General features: G+C 38.9%; 1 protein-coding gene across 5 annotated transcripts in view; it reads right to left on the reverse strand.

Annotated features, from left to right (window-relative positions):
- Positions 1-202: 202 nt before the first annotated feature.
- Positions 203-25473, reverse strand: part of ASB13 (ankyrin repeat and SOCS box containing 13) — a 36656-nt gene continuing 11385 nt past the window's right edge. For all 5 annotated transcript variants that reach the window (XM_078156330.1, XM_078156334.1, XM_078156326.1 and 2 more), the window contains 4 exons: positions 24040-24190; positions 17012-17146; positions 8137-8328; positions 203-4663 (listed from right to left, as the gene is read on the reverse strand). In XM_078156330.1, coding sequence (XP_078012456.1) covers positions 4536-4663; positions 8137-8328; positions 17012-17146; positions 24040-24190 — 606 coding nt within the window. In that variant the 3' untranslated portion in view covers positions 203-4535. The remainder of the gene's footprint in view (positions 4664-8136; positions 8329-17011; positions 17147-24039; positions 24191-25473) is intronic.

Below are 25473 nucleotides of genomic sequence, written 5' to 3' on the forward strand. Positions count from 1 at the left end.
AGCTGTTTCCCACTTCCTTTCATCAAAAACACCTTAAAGCTGATTCCAAATTAGGAGTGTTTTGAGTTAAGCATGAAGATGACAGTCCCCCGCACACACATACACACCTTAAAACTTTCAAAAATACCCAGGAAAGTGGATACCCCTTGAGGCAGAGAGTAAACCATAACCTAAAAGGGAAATTTAATAAGAGCCAAGCACAGAGCAGACACTTAATGTTTATTGAATTTAACTAAATGAGACTATCACAGAGTGGTGTGGTTAGTTTAAGAGCTAAGCCACATACCTCACAGATTTTTAGTACTAATTTAATTGAAGAAAAGTCACTCTTCTTTTGGGCCTTGTTACTTCATCTCTAAAATGAGGTGATTGAATTAGATGATCTCTAGGATCTTTTTGAATCTGTAAGAAGTACTTTTTAACCCATTTCCTCATTTTAAAATCACAATAGCCAAAGAGATCTTTATCACATTTGGGGTAAAAAAATACCAGACCTTATCAACTGAGAAAAAGTTGGCTTCATCATTTACACAGAGCTGACAGGTTTGATCACCCTAGTGCATTTCTGAGTAGAATCCTGTTTATGCCCAAGAACTTAAGATAACCACCTAAAATTGTTTTGTTTTGTTTGGTTTTTTGCTCAATATGAAGCAACAGCATGATATGGCAGCCAAGAAAGCTAATGCAATCTCAGGCTGCATTAAGACAAAGCAATCAGAACTACAGAGATAACAATAGTTCTGTGTTGGAGAGGCAAAGACAGAAGAGACTTCTGGAGTTCATAGGGAATTCTGGTGGGGAAAAGAATGAGATGCTATGCCATGATCACCATGCCATGATCAGACCATACCTGGAGTATCATGTTCAGTTCTGAGGACCACATTTTAGGAAAGGCATTGTAACCTGAAAAATGGCTAGACAAGGGGAACCAGGATGATGATGTGTCTAGAGTTCATATCATGTAAAAATCTGCTAAAAGAACCGGGGATATTCAGCCTGCAGAAGAGGAGATGTTAATGCCTCAATGTCAGTATGGCAGGAAGTCTCTAGTAGATGTTACTAAGCTTGCCCTGTGCTGTTTAACATTTTTATCAATCACTTGGATAAAAGCATAGGCAGCATACAGATTACACAAAGATTAAAGGGATAGTTAACAGGAGATAACACAATTGATCCAAAAGGATCTTGACAGGCTAAACCATTGAGGTGAATTAATAATATATGAATTTCAATAGAGATAAATTTAAAGTCTTAAACATAGATACAAAAAATCAACTTCACAAGTATAAGATGAGAGAGTCACATGTAGATAGCAGTTACTCTGAAAAAGATTTGGGGGCTTTAGTGGACTGCAAGCTCAATATGAATGAGTAGTGTGATGTAGATGCCAAAAAAGCTAATCTTACAATGTATTGAGGGCACACAGATCCCAGGAACAAGGGGGTGACAGTCTTCCTGAACTGTGCTATATACTTCTCATCTGAAGTATCGTGGTCATTTCTAGGAAACAGTTTAAGAAAGGCATTGTATAGGTTGAAGAGCTTGCAGAGGAGGGCAGCCAGGATGGTGAAGGGCCTTGAGTCTGTCATTGGTTGAAAGAATTGGGCATGTTTAGTCTGAAGAAAATAAGATTCGTTTGAAGGGCTGTCATGTAGAGGAGGAATCTGATTTGTTACATTTGGCTTCAGAGGGCTAAAACTGGAACAGTGTGAGAAGTTGCAGAGAGGCAAATTTAGGCTTAATGTTAGGAAAAATTTCACAATTATGGCTGTCCCAAAGTGAAATGACCTGCCTAGAAAAGGTGTGGATTCCCTTCCCTCAGAGATCTTCTAGTAGATGCTAGAAGATTGGGGTTTTTTGGTATGTCATATTGGGGATTCCTTTTGTATATGGGTTAGACTAGATAGTCTCTGAGGTCCCTTTCTACTTTCAAATTCTGTGTTTCTCTGACTTAAAGGAGATATGAGATGTTAAGGATGCATAATTACAAATTATAGTATGCTGTGATTTGAAAGAGAATTGACTCCTTGCCCAAGTGAATAGATTTAGAAGCAGTAGAGGGAAAGAGAAAAGACAAATTGTCATGCTGGACATATAGAGAAACTTCCTAACAATCAGTTTTATCCAAAAGTAGAAACGGCTTTTCACTGGGGAGGTGGTGTGATCCCCTTCATTCGACATCTTCAAGAAAATACAAGATGTAGTATTGGAAGGGGCATGAAAAGTCAAACAAATATATTAATGGAACTATTAATTGGTTCAATCATTCTGGACAGCAGTTTGTAATTATGCTAATGTGTTTTGTTGTTGTTGTTTTGGTGAGGCCATTGGGGTTGTAATTATGCTATTAAAAAAAACTGGCTCAAAAGTACATATCCTTTTATTCAGAGAGGATTCTTATTCAGGTATGGGTTAGCCTAGACCTGTGGCCTATGAGGTCCTTTCCATCTCTTAGATTCTATTATTCTGCCTGTTAGTGCTACATGTCACTTTATAAGCAGGCTGACTTTTCACAATATGCCACTCATGAAATGAATGGTAACAGTCCCATGTCAGAAAGAGAAGCACCCAAAGCAGAAAACTAATGTAATTGTCACATACTAATGACCTGAAAGTAACAACTTCCCTGATCCTAAAGTTCTCCTTTATAAAGTGGGCATAACGGGCAGCTAGGTGGCGCAATGGATAGAGCGCTGGCCCTGAAGTCAGGAGGACCTGAGTTCAAATGCGGCCTTAGACCAAACACTTGACACTTACAGCTAACAGCTGTGGGACCCTGGGCAAGTCACTTAACCCCAATTGCCTTAAAAAATAAGTAAAGTGGGCATAATCTTTTCACTATATTCCCCACAGGGCTATTATGGAGACTAAATGAGATTATATACATAAAATAGTAACACTAAGTGAATATAAGTTGTTAACTAGATCCAATGCAGCAGTGTTATTGCTTTAGTAATGTGAATACTTTGTTCTAGTAATACATTTTACACTTTTACAACACTTTTATATCCATTACTGTATAATACCTACCCTATGTAGAAGAGTATTATACCCATTTTAGAGATGAGGAAAACAAGGCCCAGAGAAGTAGAGTGATTTTTCCAAGTTACACCACTAGTTAGTGACAGGATCAGGTCTCTCACTCCCAGTCAACTGTGCTTCCTATCACTCTCTGTGGTTAACTAACACTGGTACTGAGAGTTTGCATTATAGTAGCAGAGAAATAAGCATAGAAAAGAGGCAAAAACGCTGGGATCTTTTAAAGATCTTATTTCGTAGTTTGCATTCTTTCCAAAAAATGAGGAAGATGCTCTTCTCTACTTCAAACAAATGTCCTGAGAATTATCCCTGGAATCCTGTTGTGTTTTGGGTTCATTAGAAGAAAAAGACTATAGAATACAAGATTGTTCCTTTATCGACTGGCAGCTTTTACTAAAATCTGGATTTGGGGGTGCAGGAGGGTTGAAGAAGGTAGTAGACATTTTATTATGCGCAAATGTTATTAGACTTAATTACTTAAGACGAGTTTTCAGTTAGAGTTGAAAGGGGCTGCACACAAACAAGACATGTGTTTTATTATAATTCCTATAACAGTGAATAAATTAGCCTTTTAAGACTATCTAAATGAGGCTTTAACTTTACCTGTGAGGTAGGGAACCACCTTGAAAAAAGCTAAATCTTCAGCCATTATAAAGGCAGTGGGTTCTTCCTTCCCTGTGTAAATACTATGCTGTTCTTCACCAGACCTTCAGTCTTGAAATAAACTACTAGTGGACTAAACTCTTTCTAGTCAATACAAACATCATAACCAGGCTGTAGTCATCATTCTCCACAACTCAGAGCCTCCTGAGAAACAGAAATCTCTTTAGCTTCAGTGGGCTTTTCTGTACCCTCCTACTATGCAAAACAGGGTATATATATGGAAGGATATTTATAGTGTTATTTCAGAGTCCTGATGTCAATGATCTAAAGAGACTGCCCTTAAGTTTTCCCAAGGCATTTGAACTACAACCTACCCTTATCTATAAACATAAATCCTAAAGAAGTATGAAATGGAATCAGTTGTACAAGAGTACCAAACATCAACATGAGCTTCAACCAGGTATGGGAAAGAGAAGGAGGCTCAGAAATCTCCATAGAGAGATCTACAACTCCCATTTCCCTCTCTGCTCTGAGTTATACTTTGTACTGAGTCACTTTAGGGAAGTTCATCAAATAAAGGAAGCCCAGACTATAGTAACTTCCTTTCTACTCACTAATTTGGAGGCTGTGACAGTGACAAAATTAAAGTACAAATTCCAGTATGCACTATATCCCAGAAGTATGTCTACTATAAAGAGCTAAGAGTTAGTGCTTTCTTATTACACTTGAAATAATTTCTCTGATAGAATAGAGGACAAGTGGAAATGTTCTGTATATGGTATTAATACCACTATAGACACAAAAGTCATTTTTCTCTGCCAGATGTTGGGAAGAGTAATTATAGCAACACAGAATGAAATCCCAAGACCACTTCTGTCTTCCATTTCTTTGTCTTAGTTGTATGAAAGGTAATTGATTAGCCTTGGAGGAATATTCAACTTGGCAATTTTCTCAAGCCCTCTGACACCAGTTGCCTTCCTCAAGCTCACTCTGCAAAGTTGTGACAAGGTCAGAGGTGTCTCTGGAAAAAAGTAGAAGACAAGGACATATATGAGTAAAGTTTAAGGAGCAACAAAATACTGAGGTGACTAGACCTCTAAAGATCATAGATATCAAAATTCTAAAGCCTTACACTTGTATCTTTCAAAACTCAATTAGAAGCAAAAAGCTCTCAATTCATTCAGCAAATAATTATTGAACACTTACTATTTTCCATGGGAAGTACAAAGATGAATAAGTACCCTCACCAGGCTTGTAAATAAATAACAGGGAGTCAAGGAAAAAAGAACAGGAACTGGGATTTTATCCTGGGATTCATGGTATTCTAACTGACCTATCAGATAAGGCAGCATTAGTCTATGAATAATTAACTCATTTCCTAGGGCAGTGAGCTCCAAAGTGGGGACTCACCAAGCAATCACACAGTCTGGGGAAGAAGATTCTTCCCCAGGTTACCCAATCAGAGAGTTGTCTTCAACACAACACCACCATGGCTTTCACCTTTTGTGACCCAAAACTCCACAACTCTGTTCTCTCCCCACTCTATGCAAGCTCCAACCTCTCAATTTCTGCACCAGGTGTCAGCCCTTGGGGGGGGGGGTTATAAACTAATTGTGCCCAAGGCATCCCCAACAGTCACTATTTGAAAAATTCCCTTCCTCCCCCAGAAAACCCACACTTGGGAGAGGTGGGGAAGGGAAGAGAAAGGAATGGGAGTCTCCCACCCCGAGGACACTTCATGACTAAAGAGGCACCCCTCCTGTGGCTGCGAGATAGTCTGAGTAAAAGCTTAGCACCACTACTTCCTTTTGGGAGGACTGTATGAATTGCTCAGAATGAACAGGCATACATGGGTTGCAATTTGCATTACAGATCTCAATTCTCTTTCCCAAAAGACTCCTCTTTCAAACTTCCCTGTTTCTGCTAGGGCACTATCCAGTCACCTAGATCCACAATCTCAGTGCCATCCTAAACTTCTCAGTATACCACATCTATAGTTACCTACTTCTGCAAAGGAAGGAGGTGACTTCTCATGTCTATATGTTTTGGGAAGTATAATGATGGGTATGTGCCCCCACCAGGCTTGTAAATAAATGGCAGGGAGTCAAGGAAGAAAGACCAGGAATAATTCATTGGACCTACAATCAAGAAAACCTGAGTTCAAATATGACTTTATTTACTAGCAGTGTGACCCTGGGCAAATCACTTAATCTCAATCTGCCTCAGTTTTGTAAAATGAAGATTTTTCTGCATCTAATTTTCAGGGTTGTGAGGATAAAATGAGATAATATATGTAAAGCTCTTTGCAAAGCACTTAAAGTGCTACATAAATGCTAGGTAGTAGAGCAATAGCAGCAGCAGTAGTATCACTTCCAGTGCAGTTTGGTCATTATAATTACACAGCATTTAGTTTCTATTTTATTATTGCTCTTTTAATTTATGTTGCTATAGTCATTGTGAATACTGTTTTTCTAGTTCTGCTTACTTTACTTTGCATTAGTTCATTTAAGCCTTCCCATGCTTCTGAATTCTTCATATTCATCATTTCTTATAGGGAAGTAATATTAAATTTAAATATTTTGGTATATATAGGACCTATCTTTTTATCTTTGACCTCCTTGAGATATACCTACTGCCTAGCTATAGGATATCTGAATCAAAAATTATGGGTATTTTAGTCACTGTCTTAGCATCCATCAGCAAACTATTGCCATATTTTATTATCTATGTCAGTTTGTTGGGTATGGAGTGAAACTTCAGAGTTGTTTGGAATTGCATTTTTTATTATTAGTAATTTGCAGCAGTGTTTCATATGGTTGTTAAAGAGTATACAGTTCTTTTGGGAACTGTTTATTCAAATCCTTTGACCATTTATCCAGTGGGAAATGGCTTTTGGTGTTGTATACTTGTTTTAGTTTCCTAAATAGTATGATATCAAACAAAGATGATGTTTTACAACGAGGAGAAAAATAACTACTTCCCCCCCCCCTTAGGCAATTGGGGTAAGTGACTTGCCCAGGGTCACACAGCTAGTTAAGTGTCAAGTGTTTGGTCTGAGGCCAATTTGAACTCAGGTACTCCTGACTTCAAAGTCGGTGCTCTATCCACTGCGCCACCTAGCTGCCCCCCCAATAACTACTTTTTGAAAGAAATTCTTTCTATGGAAAGTACACTTTGAAAATGGATGTTTGTGTATATGCCATGTACTGCCAAGAAAAAAGTATATTCCTTTCTATCCCCATTCAATTTTCTCAAGAGGTCTATCATACCTAACTTTTCTAATATTCTATTCACCTCCTTAACTTCTTTCTTGTTTATTTTGTGGTTAGATTTATCTAGTTCAGAGAAGGGGAGAGAAAATGGATGTTTGGAAATGTTTTCCATTATCAAATGATTTTTGTTGCTGAAACCTATGCATGTTACCTATTAAAACTCTAATATTAGTATTTTTTAAATCTAGGAACAATTTTCTAACTTATTTAAAAATATTTCAAATAGTTTTTGACTCATTTGTTAAAAATGTATAAGTACAACACCTTCAGATTAGTGTGCAAAAATCACTGACATTAGGGGTAATAGAAATTTACTAGATGAATTGATAGATGGGGCTAAAAATGAGTATTAAGATTTAGTAAGGGGGCAGCTAGGTGGCGCAGTGGATAGAGCTCTGGCCTTGGAGTCAGGAGGACCTGAGTTCAAATGTGACCTCAGACATACAACATTTACTAGTTATGTGACTCTGGGCAAGTCACTTAACCCCAGTTAACTCACAAAAAAAAATAATAAATTTAAAAAAAGATTTAGTAAGTACAACCACCATATTTGGAATGATGTAACTTTGGGAAAGGTCCTTTTCAGGAATGACAGCAAATTAAAACCTAGGTATCAAAGTAAACTGAACTTAAAACCATGCACATGTATATAATGTATAAATAAAAAAGGACAGATATATTGGGGTAGCACACAAAATTTTTTCTTTACTTATGAGGTGGACAATAAAAAACATTGGAGACCATTGTGCTAGAGTATAGAACTAATGAGACTAAAGTTAAAGAATTAATCTCTTAAAGGACAGTTACCCACACTGTGTTTCAGGTCAGCCTGAACCTTCTGACCTTGGACAATCACCTTGAAAAGGCAGACTATGGATGACAAGACACTTCAGAGTGTGTCAACACAAATCCCAAGACCACAGCTTGAAAACTATGTGCATATTATAGTCTTCTTGGTATATATGGATTAACAGGTTAGAATCTAAGTTTCTTGCAAACAGGAATTGTTTCATTCCTGGAACATAATAGCAGCTAAATACTCGTTAACTGATCAACTGTATAAAGAACAGAGTAGTATGACTGGTGAATGAATACTTAACTATAGCTACTTAGATAATTATCAAATGAAAGATTAGAAATTCTAGATGAGTAAATTGATCCAGGTCCTGGTTAGCAAAACATATGGTAATATTCCCCTCAAAGAAGTGAAAGTTGCGCTTACTTTCATAATACTCAAAGCATTTAGCAGAGGCACTACTGCTCCAAGTATAATCAGAAGGCTTCTTTCCTCGATTGTCCCGGGCATAGATGTTGCCTCCAAACTCAACCAGCATTTCAATCAGGTCTACATTCTTTACTTTGGCTGCATGATGAAGAGCTGTCTCATGCAATTTTGCTGCATTCACATTGGCTCCTGGAAATACAAGAAGGAGAAAGAAAAGATAGGTACCAGAGGCATTATCACAGAGTTAAGAAAACAATATAATATGTCTACCTTTCTAAAATGTCTATACCCTTTGACCCAGAGATTGCACTGCTAGGCATATACCCCAAGGAGATAATTGGCAAAAAGAAAGGCACATCTATGCCAAAAAATTTATAGCAGCATTTTTTTTTGTAATAGCAAAGCATATGGCCTATATATTGGGGAATAACTAAACAAACTGTAATATAATGAATGTAATGGAATATATTATTGTTCTGTAAGAAAAGACAAACGTGATGAATCTAGAGAAGAATGAAGACTTACATGAACTGATGCAAAGTAAAGCAAGCAGAATCAAGAAAACAATGTGCACAGTGACAACAGTGTAAATGGAAAGAACAACAAAACAGTCAAAAGTGAAATCTGCATAACTATAAAGAACAAGTTTAGCACTAAAGACAAGAAAAGACATCTCCCAGATCCACATGTGAGGGACACTAAACAAAGTATCATTTTTTTCTTTCAATATATTGATTAGTTTTGCTGAATTTTTTTTCTTCTCGTCCTCTTTTTATTTTTTTGAAAAATTCTTTGTCATATGACTCCCCCTCCTGGGAACAGGAAGGGAAGAGATAAAGGAAAAAATCTAGGCAATGTAAAAACAAAAGGTGTCAATAAAATCTGATCTCATTGTCAATAAAAAGCTGATCTCTTTTGAATGGCTGAAAATATGACTGAAGAAGCATTGTAGTCTTCTGGGATTTCATTAAATCAACACAATGTCACTTGCAAACCTAAACACCTTGAAGACTTCCCCATCCATAAGGAATTCATTTTCCATTTGGATTCTCTAAAGAAAATTCTCCACAACAATGGGAAGTACCTTTGATAAACATTTTCTCTATGAATTCTCTTTATCTGCAACAGATGGTCATTCATAATTTCTTTTGCTTAAATACCTTGAGGAATGAGGAATTTATTACCTATTAAAGCAGTTAATTCCATTTTAGGATAGCTCTTATCGTTAATTAGGAAGATTTTTCTCCTATTGAAATGAAATCGCTTTTCTGAAACTTCTACTCATTGTTCCTAGCTTTGCTCTTTCTGAATCAAGCAGGAGCCAAGCCACACATGATCATGCAGATGTTAAGGGGATAAACCTTGGTTACTACTACCTGGTTACTCTTTTATGTGAAGTCATATTTGTTGATTTTCTAATTTCAAGACACCTAGAATCTTAACCTAACGGGAGTCAGGTAAATAAATTAATGAGAGAGAACTGAAAGAAAAGTTCATTGAAACTATGCTAAAAGAGTAGGAGGGACATTTTCTTTAGCCTCTGTTCAACTCCTTCCAAAAACTCAAAGCAAAATTAAATATTTATATACAGTTGCAATTTGTCAGGCCATGAAAAGCAATATAACCAGTAAAAATTCAACTCTTATCTCTCCCCGCCCCCCACTTTCTTTTGAAAAGAAAGGGCAGGTGAGAACAGTTACCAAGTACAATTTATGTATCAGTTTGGATCTCAGTCACTAGCACCAAAACACCTCTTTGACTTAAGACCTTCAATTCCGTGACTAGAGAGGGAAACAACTTCAGTGTGCACTATATTATAATACATGTTGTGGTTCATTCTAAATAGTTTCCATTAATTAGTGAGAAATAGCTCCATCCTATATTCAGGTTATAAAACAGCAAATAAGAATTTTATTTATTCTAGCTAGATCTACTGATGGTGACCAACCAATATTATTTTCCCAAATTTTATTTTTTTAATTCTGAACTTAACAAAAACCAGATAAAAACAGACATTTCCATATATAAAACAGGACTGAAAAAAGAGGATTATAAATGAAACTGTGAATAGCTTTAATAAAAAGCTTACTTTTAGTTTTAAGTGTATGTTAAATTCAACATGTAACTTTCAAAACTATCCTGCATGTCTATGTTTCCTTCTGGCCTTCCTTTTGTAGTCTTTGCATTTTTAAAAAAATGCTTCAGTAAACCCCCTTTTCTTTCCTTTTTTTAGTGGCAATTGTATCACTATCTTCCCTTCCCCCACCTCCCTCCATTTCATTAGAGGTCCATTTTTTCCCTATAGGATTATACTCAGTTTTGCTACATAGGCAATTCTTAAAAGTCTTTCTCTTTTGTCATTTATAATAGCATATTCCAATACCATTACCTTTGGAATAGCATACTCCAAACTGCTCTTCTTTAAAATGACACCTGCCAAGTTTTGTGTGATTTTTACTGACTCATTGATACCTTAACTCTTTAGTTTTGGCTGCTTGTGGTATTTTTTCCTTTGATCTGGAAGCTCTAGATTTGGGCTATGATGTTACTGGGAGTTTTCAGTAGTGGACTCTTCTTACTTTCACTTTTCCCTTTAGTTCTAATAGATCTAGGCATCTTTCATTTATTATTTCTTGTATTAGGATATCAAGGCTTTTCCCCCCATGATCTTCAGGTGGTCTGATGTTTCTTAGATTGACCCTCATTAATTTGTTTCCCAAATCAGTTATGTTTGGCACTATTTGTCTTATATTTTCTTCTGTTTTATATTTTATTTCTTGTTTTAATATTTCTCCTTGTGTCATGGAGTCACTGATTTCTCTTTGGCTCATTCTAATTTTCTGCGGGTCAAATTCCTAGGGGAGGTTTACCACCTTCTGCTGTAAGCCATTAAATCTCCTTGTTATTCTTTTCTCCCTAGGTTTTGTTTCTTTTAACATTCTACTTTGTATCTCTTGCTTCATTTTCTCCAGGTGCTTCTGTAGTCCTTGTGGCCAGAACATTCTTTTCTGTGAGGCTCCATTTGGAGTTGTTGTGAAGTTAATTCTTCTTCAGGGTATGTTTCTTGAGCTTCTCTAAACCCCTAACATTTCTTTATTTTGTTTGGTATTTTGTTCTGTTTACTCATATTTCCAGTTTTAGTTTCTGGGTGGGGGTTCTGTCCTTTGGTGTACTGTGGTGGCAAGTTGTACAGGTGCTCCGGAAAGATCCAAGGCTGCTTTCTACCTTTGGTGTCCACCTGCCACCCAACTCTCACCTGTAGCTCCAAGAAGCTGTAGCATGTACAGTGGCCACACCCTGTTAAACTGTTTCAACAGGTTGAGGGTAATTGAGAGGTCTCAAACCTGTCGGTGAGTTGGGGGGGGTGTCTACCTCAAGCAAGCACGTGAAGACTTCCCCTGGCGGAATGGGTGTATGAAAACAATTTGTTCCAATGGCCATGAAGGCAGTTAAAGCAGGCACTGTGGAGTGCTTGGAACTTGATCAGACATCAAAGGTGCCAAAGTCATCCACTGCATCTTGGGCCATCACCAGTTTTCTTGATTTTTGTCTTGCCACTGGACTCCGATGACTCTGGAAGACACAGTGAGGCTGATGATTTTGTGCAACTCTGCCTCACTTAAATTCAATTTATGTATGAGTCAAAAGATATCACCCATACCATTTCACCATTTTTACCTACCTCAAAGTCCTGTGGCACACACAAATGACAAAACAGCAGGTACAGATACTCTGGGAGCTACAGTCACAACCCTGCCACCGGTAGGTCATCTTCTTACTGGACTGAAGCAGCAGTGGGATTCAGCAGCCCCTGAGTGTCTGAGATGCCTTTTTTAAAAATTTTTATTTATTTATTTGTTTTAGTGAGGCAACTGGGGTTAAGTGACTTGCCCATAGTCACACAGGTAGGAAGTATTATGTGTCTGAGGCCAGATTTGAACTCAAGTCCTCCTGACTCCAGGGCCAGTGCTCTATTGAGCAACCTTTTTAAAGGACCACATTGCTCACCTCCTGGCATGGGGTAAGGGCTAGAAAAAGTGCCCTAAAAATTGTCTGCTCCACCCAACCCTGGACTGCTAACCATGGCAGGCAGGGATTCCACCCTGTGGTCAAAACACAAAAAAACCTACAAAAACTTTTGCAAAGATAATTTCACTTACCATGAGTACATGGAATGTGTACACACCTATGGACAACACAAAATCTGGTAGACCTGAAAGATGAACGGCTCCTATTTCAGCATGTATCTCATCCAAATAGAAGCCCTGAGTGAAACAAGGCTGGCAATTGAAGGCCAACTTACTGAATTCTGAGCTGGATACACATTTTTGTGGAATGGCTGCAGTGATGGGGAGCGTCATGAAGTTGGCATAAGTTTCACAGTTAAAACTAATCTAATCAATAAGGCTGTATGCCTCTCAAAAGGACTGAATGACAGACTCATGACAACATGATTGCCACTTGCAGGAAAGTGCCATGCAACCATTACCAATGTGTATGCTCCCTCCATGATGAACCCTGATGGAGTCAAAGAAAAAATTCATGAAGACGTGGAGACCCTCATCATCAGTGTGCCAAAAGAGGACAAGCTTGTAATTCTGGGTGATTTAGGAGGAATGGAGTTCGAAACAGCAACAATAATGTTCACTTACTACTAAAGATTTGTGACCTCATCACCAACACTGTCTTCCATTTACCTAAATGCAATAAAACTTTGTGGATACAACCTCACAGGAAACATTGGCATTTAATAGTCTATGTCACTGTAAGGAGAAGAGATATATAGGATGTGAGAGTGACAAAATGATGCGTGGTACAGAATGCTGGACTGATCATAGATTTATCCTCTCCAAGATAAACATTTGAATTCAACAAAAGCTGTGGCCCCAAAGTAAGACTTCTCATCAGAAGACAATGTCAACAGATTGGATCACTTATCTGTGGGTGAACAGTTTGTTGCTAACTTAGAGGGAAAGCTGAGCCAACAGTGGAGCAGAAAAGGAGTGGGCAGCTTTCAGAGATTTGGTGTACAGCACTGCATTTACTCACCTGGGCCAGAAAACCCGCAAACATCAAGACTGGTTTGATGAAAATGATGGGGAAATTTAGAAGCTGCTAAATGAAAAATGAGAACTCCACATGGCTTACCAGAAGGATGGTTCATCTATCTCTAAGAAGGCAGTGTTTAACTCCATTAAAAGTAAAGTACAAACAAAGCTTAGAGAGATATAGGATTCTTGGCTCAGCAAGATGGAAGATAAAATTCAGTTTCCTGCTGATAACAATCCAAAGTGTTTTTATGATGTCCTGAAGGCTATTTACGGGCCAAAGAACTATAATGCATCTCAGATACTCAGCCCTGATGGAACCACACTGATTAGTGATAAGAAAATGAGCCTGGATAGATGGGCTGAACACTTCCATAGCCTTCTCAACAGACCATCATCAACCAATGCTGAAGTCACTGATTGCTCACCTCAAGTTAAAGTAAATCCCTCTCCAGCTGAACTTCCAACTGAAGAAGAAGTTTTGAATGCCATTTGGCTCTTCTCATGTGTCAAAACACTTGATGCTGATTCTATTCCAGCTGAAATTTACAAGGCAGAGGGCCCACTGCTCATACCAAAGTTGACTGAATCTTCCTGGTTATATGGCAAGAAGAGGTTATCCCATAGGAATTCAAGGATGTCTCAATTGTCCTTCTCTATAAAGGAATGGGAAACAGGTTGACCTATGACAATCACAATAGGGTTGGGGGGGGGTCATCTCTCTTGGTCACTGCTGGAAGGATTCTTGCCAGAGTCCTTCTCAGGCTACTCCTTCAGTTGGAAGATGGTCATCTACCCAAGAGCCACTGTGACTTCAGAAAGGACCAAGGCACGGTTGACATGGTGTTTGCTGCCCAACAACTCAGGAGAAATAACCAGGAGCAGAAAAGAGGTCTGTACCCAACTTTTCCATCTGACCAAGACTGGGGCTGTGAGGGATTGTGGAAGATCATGGCAAAATTCGGTTGCCTGGAGAAGTTCATCAGTATTGTATGCCAGTTCCATGACAGCATGCTTGCACATGGGTTCTCTTGTGCATTCCCAGTCACCAGTGGAATAAACAGGACTGTGTGCTTACTCTCATGCTTTTTTTAGCATGATGTTTTCAGCAATCTTGTCAGATGCCTTCAATGAGGATGAAAATGGCATCAAGGTAAGCTACCACACTAACAGTAAATTATTTAATTTGAAAAGGCTACAAGCCAAGACTAAAGTGGAGGGAGAACTGGTGCTCAACTTTTTGTTGGCAGACGATTATGCACTCAATGCAGCCTCTGAGGCTAAGATGCAACAGAGTATGAATCAATTCTCTGCTGCTTGTGCTAATTTTGGCCTGACAGTTAACACCAAGAAAACAGAGATTATTCACCAACCAGCACCATACCATCCATATGTGGAACCATATGTTATAGCAAATGGAAAAATTTTGAATGCTGTGGATAAGTTCACTTACCTTGGCAGGATACTTTTCAGGAATGCACATATATAGATGATGAGTTTGACACATGCAATACCAGAGCTAGCTCAGTGTTTGAGAGGCTTTAAAGGAAAGTATGGAAGAGAAGAGGTATTAAGCTGCCTACCAAACTGGAGGTATACAGAGCCACTGTGCTCATTGTTGTATGCCTATGAAACCTGAACAATATACCAGTGCCATGCCAGGAAACTGAATTGCTTCCATTTGAATTGTCTTAGGAAAATTCTGAAGATCACCTGGCAGGATAAGATACCAGACACTGAGGTCCTTTCTCCAGCTAAACTGCCAAGCATTCAAACGCTACTGCAGAGAGCATTACTCTGACTGGTGGGCCAAACATAGTTTGCCTAAAAGACTATTTTACAGAGAACTCAAAAGGCGTTCAGTGATAAAAGAACTCTTTCAAGGTTTCTCTGAAGAACTCTAGAATCAATTGTGAGAAACAAGCATGGTGTACCCACATCAAAGAAAGCACTGTGTTCTATGAACAAAACAGAAGTGTAGTCGCTCAAAAGAAAAGTGACATGCAAATTTAGAGTCTCCATTCCAAATGTTCATATGGATTATCTGTGCCTGACCTGTGGTAGCACCTTCCAAGCTCATGTTAATCAGCCACAGTCAGACACACTGTTCCTTGACCCTGACACAGTGATGTCAAGTTGGTCCTCTTCAAGCATGAAAAACAACCACCATGCTGTGATAGCTCAGGCAAAGGCTACCTAGGCCTGCACTGGATATTGATCTGGCCCTTTCTCCTACTGTGGCCAAAGCAGGGCTACTTGAGCACTCTGTTGCCTGGGGTGTGGTCTAACCCTCTTGCTACGGATCTGAGTCGATCTATACACTTTGCCTTTTACCTACCCTGGTTTTTCTTCTCTCAGAGCCTCTGTATGGCAGAGAAGGAACTTACAGCTGTTTTTCTTTGGTTTTCTTTATTATTTCTTCTGCTTCCTTTTTAGAGATTATTGGGAGATTTGGGCCCTTTTAGCTCCTAACACACCACCTTTTTGTTGTTGTTCAGTGTGACCTCATTTGAGGGATTTTTTTGGCAAAGATAATACAGTATCATTTCCCTATCCAGCTTATTTTACAGATGAGGAACTGAGGCAAACAGAGTTAAGTGACTTGCCCAGGGTCACAAAGCTAGTAAGTGTCTCAGGCTAGATTTGAACTCACAAAGATGAGTCTTCCTCACTCCAGGCCTGGTTATCTATCCACTGTACTACCTGGCTGCACCCAACACACCACCAGAGTCCCACAACTCTCAACAGACATGAAGTAATAACCCTAAAAACTCTGTTGCTTTCAAAGAGTCATATTCTCCTGTCACTTAATACCCTAGGTCTGTGGAAGCTGTTTTTGAAATTTATCTAGGCTGTTTGATTTGTTTTGATCTGGCCTGTGCTTAGAAGTGAAAAGTAAGTCAGGAATCCTTCCCTTCACCTTAGTCACAAAATGAAAGAAAAGTTGATTTCAAAAGCTCAACAGAATTGATATTTCCCCGTGTTTACAGAAATATATAATTAAATAATTTTACCCCAGTAGCTACTTTCAAAAAAATAACTAGTATGAGTATTTCTTACAAGAGTTGAAAGAAACATACTAAAGCAAAACAGAAGCACAAATGGAAAAGCTCTCAACAACTGAAAATCCATCTTTTTTAGAAGGTTGGTAAGGTAAGAAGCCTTATCTTTTCTATTTCTTGACAGTTCCATTTGACTGACTCCAAGACACAATCAAAATAGCTAAAATGATAAAATTTAAAACTTTTCTTTCATAAATTATTTAATTAAGCTGAGATAAAACATGGAAGCCTTTACCTAGAAAGAATAATTCTAGATATTATGGAAAGTTAATGAGGGAAATCACTTGGTAGCTTAAACTCTGATTATACTACAAATCTCCTCAACTTTCTATTTAATTCATTGTTTTCTATCTTGGAAAACTGTCCATTCTGAACCTTTTAAGGATGCCTGATAATCATATGAATTAATAGAATTCCATAAAGTCTTGAAGCTGTGCCTTCTTCACTGTGATTCACATCCCTAAATCTGATTTGTCTGTCTCATGCTAAAGTCTTCTCTCTACCCAATTTAGGAATCAGCCCCAGTGGGCAGGGGTTGTTTTCAGGTCCTACGTGTCATATGTCAAACAACACTGCATTGGTTAAGAATTACTTACCTGGGGGCAGCTCGGTGGTGCAGTGGATAGAGCACTGGCCCTGGATTCAGGAGGACCTGAGTTCAAAAATCCAGTCTCAGACCAGACACTTAACACTACCTGTATGACCCTGCACAAGTCACTTAACCCCAACTGCCTTGCAAAATAAAAAAAAAGAACCACTTACCTGCATTAAGCAGCACTTTCACACAATCCAGATGCTCCCTTGCACAGGCAACATGCAATGGAGTACCAAAATGGCAGTCATGGGCTTCTAGATTAGCCCCAACATCAATGAGAAGTCGCACACATTCAGAACTTCCTTTAAATAAATTAAAAAGGAAGTATGAAAGTTAATAAATGTAGACCACTCTCTTTATTGTAAAATAATAACTATGACTGAAAGCAGACCCCAAGTTCTGGTTAAAAAGACAAAACCACAACTCTGTCCTAACCTTATAAGCAGTTTACATTATAAGCAGTGATTCTAAGGAAGCAATTAATAGTCACTAGACCAAAGGCATAGGACAGACTATTCAGTCATGCCTATATAACAGCTAGAATAGAGAAACTATATAGAGAATTTCCTCTCTAGTTGGGAATAGACAATTCCTATTCCATTACTCCTAGAGGAGTCCCGACTGGAAAAGATAATGCTCTCTATCCCTTACCCCACTGTCTCCCTCTTACCTCAGGAAATGCTGTAGAAACTAGCAGTCCTGTAGTTATTTTAGTACTGGCATCCCCAAGATCATGCGGAAGAACCTTTTATCAATCTTCCACTAATATTATGTTGGCTCTCTTTCCCTCTTTTCTGTTTCCTTCACTGGTTCTTTTTCTTCTACTGTCTTAAATGAATCTGTTCCAACATTCAGTCCTAGACCCTCTCCTCTCTATATATACCCTCAGTTTCAGAGATTTCTTCCACAATCTGTCTTGGCTTTAACTATTAGGATAATTCTTGAGCTTCCATCTTCAGCCCTGACTTTTCTTCTAGGTCTCAGTTCTACGTCTCTAAAAGCCTAATGGACTTTTCTATCTTGATGTCTTGTCATCGTCACTCAGCAAACATATTACACACCTTCCATATGCAAGGCACTATGCTAGTTATTAGAAATACAAAACTAAATACATATAACATGGCGCCTTCCTTCAAGAAGCTAACAATCTACAGTAGAAAATACGGCATACACACAAGCAACTATAATACAAAATAAGATATACGCACATGAAAGATTTACATTAAAAAGTACATAGAAGTATGCCAAGAGAATCTGAGGCAAAGGTCAGTTCCCACTACAAAAGGCTAGGAAGGGCTTCATGGAAGAGTCGGCATTGGGTGGAGATTTCAAGAGGCGCAGATATTAAGATTAGCGTGGAAAGGACGATGTTCCAAGAATGGGGAAGATCATGAGCAAAGACAGCCAGAGAGGAAAGCATGGGATAATGTACTCCAGTCGTCTGGATTATATGATAATTAAGTACGAGCGCTATGAAATTAAGAAAAGGGAATTGGAGTCAGAGTACAGAGAGCCTTCAATGTCAATCTAATGAGTTTAGACTTTATTGGGTAGGCAACAGGAAAGGTTTTTGAGCAGTGGGGCAATAAGACAGTGGATCTGATAAGGCAGCTACTGCAAAACCTTCAGGAAAAGGTGAAGCCTGCCTACTAGGATAGAGGCAGTAAGAATGGAAAGGTGCAGGGGGCACAAGATAGAAGAGGAGAGGAGGGATGCCAGCAATATAAAAGTAACAGAATCAACAAGAGAGAAAAGGCAAAGATGACTTGCAAGTTAAGAGAGTGGGTGACTAAAAGAATGGTGACGCTGCTGACAGAAATAAGGAAGCCAAGAAAAGGAAAAGTTTTCAGAGAATGGACAATAATTTCAACTTAAGGCATGTTGAGCTTAAGGTGCTAGCAGGAAGATGTCGGAAGAGGTCTAGTAGGTAGTTGAAATGTGAATCTAAATCAAAGGAGAGATCAAGAATATATATAAATGTATATATATATATATATACATATACATATATATGTATATGTATATATATATATGTACACACACACACACACACACACACACACACACACACACACATATGAATCATCTGAATAGAAGTGAATGCCAAGGGAGTGGATTAATTTCACCAGATGAAGGAATGTAGAGAGAGAATATATGAGAAGAGGCCAAGAACACAACCTAGAAAATGGAGATAGAACAATTAAGAGCAGACAATTAAAAAGATAAAGGAAAACAGGAAGAGAATCAGGAGAGCGAAATGTTATGAAAGCCAAGGGAGAAAAAATAATCCAGAAAGACTGGAATTAACAGCATCAAAAGCTGCAAAGTTCAGAGAGGATGGGCAATGGAACTCAGAAACTGGGAGGTTCATGGATAAGATCATTGATTGAAAGATGAAAGGGACCTCATCTATTCCAACCCCTTCATTTTTTTAAAAAATGAAAGAATTGGGGCCCACAGAGGTTAAATAACTTACTCAAGGTCAGATAGTAAGTAATATAATAGAGTAAAAATTTGAACCCAGAGCCTTTGAATCCAAACCCAACATGCTAACATTGGTGACTTTTGAGACAGCAGTTTCATTAGAAAACTCAACATGTCTAAAACTATCTATCTCTTCCTTCACAAATCAGAATTTTTGTTTCTTTGTAATATGATTTCCAGCTACCTTTCCACCTTATCCTCCACTATCTTCTTAACATGTATCCCTCTATTCCATCAAGATTGGCTTAATCACTGCTCCATAAACATAAAATTTTATGCACATCTTTACCTCTGTCTTTATCCACTATATTATAAAGACAGAGCTGGAAGGAACCTCAGAGATCATTGAATTGAACCACCTGATTATTTTACAGATGAGGAAACGGAGGCCTGCAGAGGTTAAATGACTTGCCCAAAGTCACAGAGTTAGTAGAAGTGGGAGTCAAAACCAGGTCCCTGGATGCCTTCCCACCATTCCTTTCCTCCACCGGGAATTCTCTATACCTACCTAAGTCTGACCCATTCTTCAAGGCCCACCTTCTCCATGAAACTTTTACTGACCATCACAGACCATAGAGAGTAATCTTTCCCTTTTGCTGTTTGTACCTCTTATTTGGCGCTTACATCTAGCCCTGTATTCTGCCCTGTATCATTTTATATGCCTGCGTCTTATCTTTCCCAACTAAACTGTACTCTCTTTGAAGGCAGGTATCTTATCTTATGTGACTCTGCTTCTAGCAACAGTAGGTGGCTGATAAATGTTTATTGATTGATCCCTACCTATTACCTGACAAATACTTTGAACTCAAGCTAAAAAAACATTATAACATAAAATACCCCTCCTGGAGATCAAAAGTGTTTTTTTTGGAGGCAACGTCTACAATTATATCATGTATTTCTGCCCTATGAGGCAGAGACTATGATAATAATGTCACAGGTTGGGGGAGGGAAGCTAAGGGCAGAAACAGATCTCAAGACCTTTTTCCCCTGCTTTGAGCCTAAATATGCTTCCCTGAAACTTCTACACATTGCACCCAGTCCCTTCAAATTAGTTTCATATAACTTAACCTTAAAGGCCCTTACCCCATTTTGTGTTCCAGATCCTAAAATGTGGTGCCTCAAACTTAATACTCCCGATGTGGTCTGGATATTTTGCTTTTCTTTTTTTAACTGTAATCTATTAACATTAACTTTTCTTACTGCTATATTGAAACATTGACTCACACTGAATCTGCAGTCAACTAAATGCCAAACATTTTCTCTGTGCTCTCTAGTCATGCATTTCCTGTCTTATATTTCTGAAGTTAATTTTTGGAATCAAAATGTAGGACTTCACATTTATCTCTATTAAATGTCACCTTATTTACCCTAGGCTCTCTTTGAGATATTTTTGAATGCTGACTTTTTAATTCAACATTAGCTGTCATTCTAAACTTCTGGTCACCTGAAAGTTTGATAAGCATTCTATCCATGCCTTCATCTGAGTAATTTTAAATATTTTTTGACCACCACATATCCAAGGACAGCAAGACATTAGAGATCTCCCTTGAAGCTGATCTTGAATCACTAGTGACTACTCAGTGGGTCCAATCATTTAACCAGTTTCCAATCCATCTAATCCTAGTATCTGTTAGTCAGTATCACATCTTATCTAGCATGAGCAACTTCATTCAATACTTTGCTTTCATCTTAATCTCAGACAGAAAAATTAAACTTTATAAGAGCAAAAAGATGGGAACCTGTCAGACCACTGAGAAGCAGCCTGAACCTTTTCCCGCAGACTCTGAACTCCTGTACATTATCATCCACACCTCATTCCCCATCCCCTACCCCCTCCCATCTGATTCCTCATTGCTATACCTCTCAGCCTTTCTACCCCAAAGTTTCAACCCAGCCCTTCCAAAGTGCCCTCTGGAATGGCTGTTCCATAGGTGACAGACATCCCTTCAATTTAAACCTTTTCCTCACCCACTCCTTCCACCTTCTTCAGCTCTTACTGAAACCTGGCCTCCCTCCTGACAACACAGCCTTCCTGGCTGCACTCATTCTCCTTGACTCACTGGTTGAAGCACAGGAGTTGGAATACTCTTGCTCCCCATTGCCACTTCCGGGTTCTCTCCCTGCCTCTCTATCTCTCCTCCTTTGAGGTTCATGATTTTCATCTCTATAATCCAATCAAAATCCTGGTAGCTATTGTCTACAGACCCCCAAATCACTCCCCTTCCTTCTGCAATGAGTTTAGTACCTGGCTCAAAATTTTTCTCTCCTCCCCAACTCCTGCCCTCACAGTAGGGGACTTCGCCATACAAACTGACTCTCTCTCACAAACCCTAACCACTCAGTTCCTTAAGCTACTCACTTCCATGAGCTATTCCTCCACTGCCACTTCAGCTACAGAGAAAGATGGTCATACCTTGATCTTGCCATCAACAGCAAATGTACTGCCTCTATGTTCAAGAATTCCAAAATCCCCTTACCCGACCATAACCTATCAGCTTTTCACCTCTCCCTTTGCCCTCCCTTATATAACCATACTCTTCATCTTTACCATTATCTCCAATCCCTCGACCGCTCACTTCTCTCCTAGACCATCTCCCCTGCACTAGTCACTCTCTCCTCTCTTACCATCTTGATCCTTTGGTGAACTAATTCAACTCTACAGTGTCCTCCTCTCTTGAATCCCTCCCCACTTTATCATATTGCTGATTACACTCAGCCAAGCCTAAGTCTTGGATCACTTCCACCTTTTGCTGCCTTTGTTCCTACACATATGCAGCTGAACAATGATGAAGAAAATCATACAATCATTCTAACTCAGTCCATTACCCAATCTCGACTGGGCCCTTACTGATGCTAGGCAATACTACTATACCTGTCTTATCAACTTCCTATCTCACTCTCCACAGCAGCTCTTCTAGCCTTTTCATCTGTTCTCAAACCTCCTAATGGCTTCCCTTTCCCCCACTCTCTCAGCTGAGAAGTTTGTCTCATATTTCACAGAAAAAATTGAGGCCATTCTATGAGTTCTCTTCTTTCCTCATCTTTATCTCCTATAATGCAGGTGCCTTCTGCTATTCTTTCCTCCTTCACCTCTGTTTCAAATGATGAAGTGGCCTTACTTTTCACCAAGGCTAATCCTTCTACTTGTTCTAGCAATCCCATTCCATCCCATCTCCTTCAACAGGTTGCCTCCTTTGTCATCCTCACTCTTTCACTTATTTTCAATCTCTCCCTCTCACTAGACTCATTCCCTACTATCTACAAGCCTGTCCATGTCTCACCTCACTTAATCCTTCTACCCCCACTGCTGTCCTGTATCTCTTCAGCCCTTTGTAGTTAAACTCAAAAACATGTCTTTACTTTCTTTTCTCTCACTCTCTTGCTCATCCCTTATAATCCAGCTTCTGCCCCTATCATTCCATTGAAACAACTCTCTCCAGAGTTATTAATGATCTCTTAGTTGTCACATCTAATGGCCTTTTCTCAATCCTCATTCTCCTTGACCAATCTGCAACTTGTGACAATGCTAATCACTCTCTCCTCTTCTCTCTAGGTTTCTAGAATACCACTCTCTCCTAGTTCTCCTCCTACCTGTCTAACCACTCTTCTGTTTCCTTTGCTAGATACTCCTTCACACCCTCTAAATGTAGGTGTTCCTAAGGGTTCTGTCTTGGGCCTTCTTCTCTTCTCCCATCTTATTTCCCTTGGTGATCTTATCAGCTATATGCTGATAATTCTCAGACCTACTTATCCTGCCCCAATCTCTGCTGACCTTCAATCTTGCACCTCCAACTGCCTTTCAGACATCTTGAACTGGATGGCCACTAGGTATCTTGAACTCACTATGTCCAAAACAGAACTCATTTTCTTTCCCTCTAAATTTTCCCCACTGCTACCTTCCCTATTACTAAAAGGGCCAATACCATCCTCCTAGTCCCTCAGGCTCGCAGCCTAGGAGTCATCCTGGGCTCTTTACTGTCTCTAATCCCCCATATCCATATCTGTTGCTAAGGCCTGTCAATTTCACCTTTGCAACCTAATATGCCCACCTTCTCTTCTGACACCACCATCACTCTAGCGTAGGCCCTCATCACCTCACACCTGGATTATTGCAATAGCCTGCTGGTGAGTCTTCCTGCCTCAATTCTTTCCCCACTCTTATCCATTATCTATTCAGCCACTAAAGTGGTTTTACCATTGGGCATTCAAAGCCCTCCATAACCCAGCCCCCTCCTACCTTTCCAGTATTTTTATACATTATTCCCTGACACATATTCTTGGATTCTGTGACACTGGCCTCCTGGCTGTTCTATGAACAAGACCCTCTATCTTTCAGCTCTAGCCATTTTCTCTGGCTAGAATGCTCTGTATCCTCAAATCTGCTTTCTGCCCTCTCTGACTTTTCAAAGTCCCAACTAAAATCTCACTTTCTATAGGAAACCTTCTCTAACCTCTCTCAATTTTAGTGCCTTCCTTTTGTTAATTATTTCTTCTATATCCTGTATATAGCTTGCTTTGTATACAGTTCCTTGCATTTTGCCCCTTGAGGGCAGGGACTGTCTTTTGCCTCTTTTCATATCCAATTCTTAGCACAATGCTTGGCACATGATAGGCCCTTAATAAATGTTTGTTGATTGACTGACAGGGAGCCTTAAACAAGAAGAATACAACAGAAAACTAGGCCAGCGAGGCTCTACAGAAGACTACTCACCACTCATGCAGGCTTCATGTAGTGGGGACGCAGTATACAGTGGTGGATTGACCTTTGCCCCATGAGAAAGCAGCAGCTTCACACATTCAATGCTCCCTGATGCACAGGCGTCACAAAGAGGGGTACTGCCATCAACGTTCCGGGCATCCACCTCAAAAGGGAAAAAAAAGCACACACACATATACATACATACACACACACACACACACACACACACACACACACCACATGATGGAAGATATATCTTGGCAACACCCATCTCACTATACTCAACAATCTCTCTTACAGAAAAAGTCCTAAAGGTACTTATTTTGTAAGTTCATTTATATAGTACTTTATGATTACAAAGTTCTTTAATATATCATAAGTGATGAAACCTATGTGAAGTTTGTCCAGCAGAGGCTTCTAAGATAATAATAAATAAAAATGCCAATATTAATGTGATATTTTACGGTTTATGTAACTTTCTTCATAACAACCTTATGAAATGGGCAGTGTCCTAATATTACCATTTTATAGAAGAGAAAACTGAGGGTTAGAAAGGTTAAGTCGACTACAAGCTCCTTAAGGGCATAGACTGTTTCATTTTTGTTTTTATATTCTTAGTACAGAGCTTAGCACGTATCAGGTACTTAGAAAACCCCTGCTGAAACGAATTAAGTGGCTTGCCCACAGTCACACAAATGAATGACTAAGTAAATCTAGATTTAAACTTCTGACTACAAGTTTAGTTACTTGTTTCACTAACATATGTTCTGCTTAAAGTTCTCTTTTTAACAAGAATGTAAATCCAGCTCTGTTCCTTGATCAAATTAAAGACCTAAGGAGCATAGTGAGGGTCAAGGAAATGTTAAGTTTAGGAGTGTAAGCAATGGCATACTGGTAAATGTCTAACACCTGCTTTCTAAGACAAAAAAAATGTACACACGACCCATTTTAAAATTTAACCGGGACTGTTAACACGGTCTTCATCACTTTCTTCTATAAGTTCCCAAAGTGGGTGATACTGCCCCTGGAGGGGCACTGGAACAATCCAGGGGAGCAGGAGTAGCTAGCCTCAGGTGTAATTGAGGCATTGAATAAAAAGAAGGGGGCGGTGGAAGCATAAGGAAAGAAGACAAAAAAAATTTTGAAAAGCCTTCTGTATATATTTCTGTATATATTTCATCTGTTGTTTAACAGAGTTAAATTGTAGTAATTACATTATTTTTCAAATAGACACACAAAATGTAAGTTATAACCAATCAATGGTCAAGTCTGCCAAAATCTCAATGCAGGAAAAAAATCACAAACCTACAAAAAATTATTAAATTTAAGATGTGTCATTTAAAAAAAAATATATATATATATTTATGGATTTGAAATGACACAAATTTCAAAAACAAACCATTAAAGGGTTAAAGAAAGTATATTGGGGGGGGTGCTGACTAATTT

Source organism: Phascolarctos cinereus, unplaced genomic scaffold, assembly GCF_003287225.1.
Source record: "Phascolarctos cinereus isolate Bilbo 61053 unplaced genomic scaffold, phaCin_HiC Scaffold_1;HRSCAF=81, whole genome shotgun sequence".
Taxonomy (NCBI): domain Eukaryota; kingdom Metazoa; phylum Chordata; class Mammalia; order Diprotodontia; family Phascolarctidae; genus Phascolarctos; species Phascolarctos cinereus.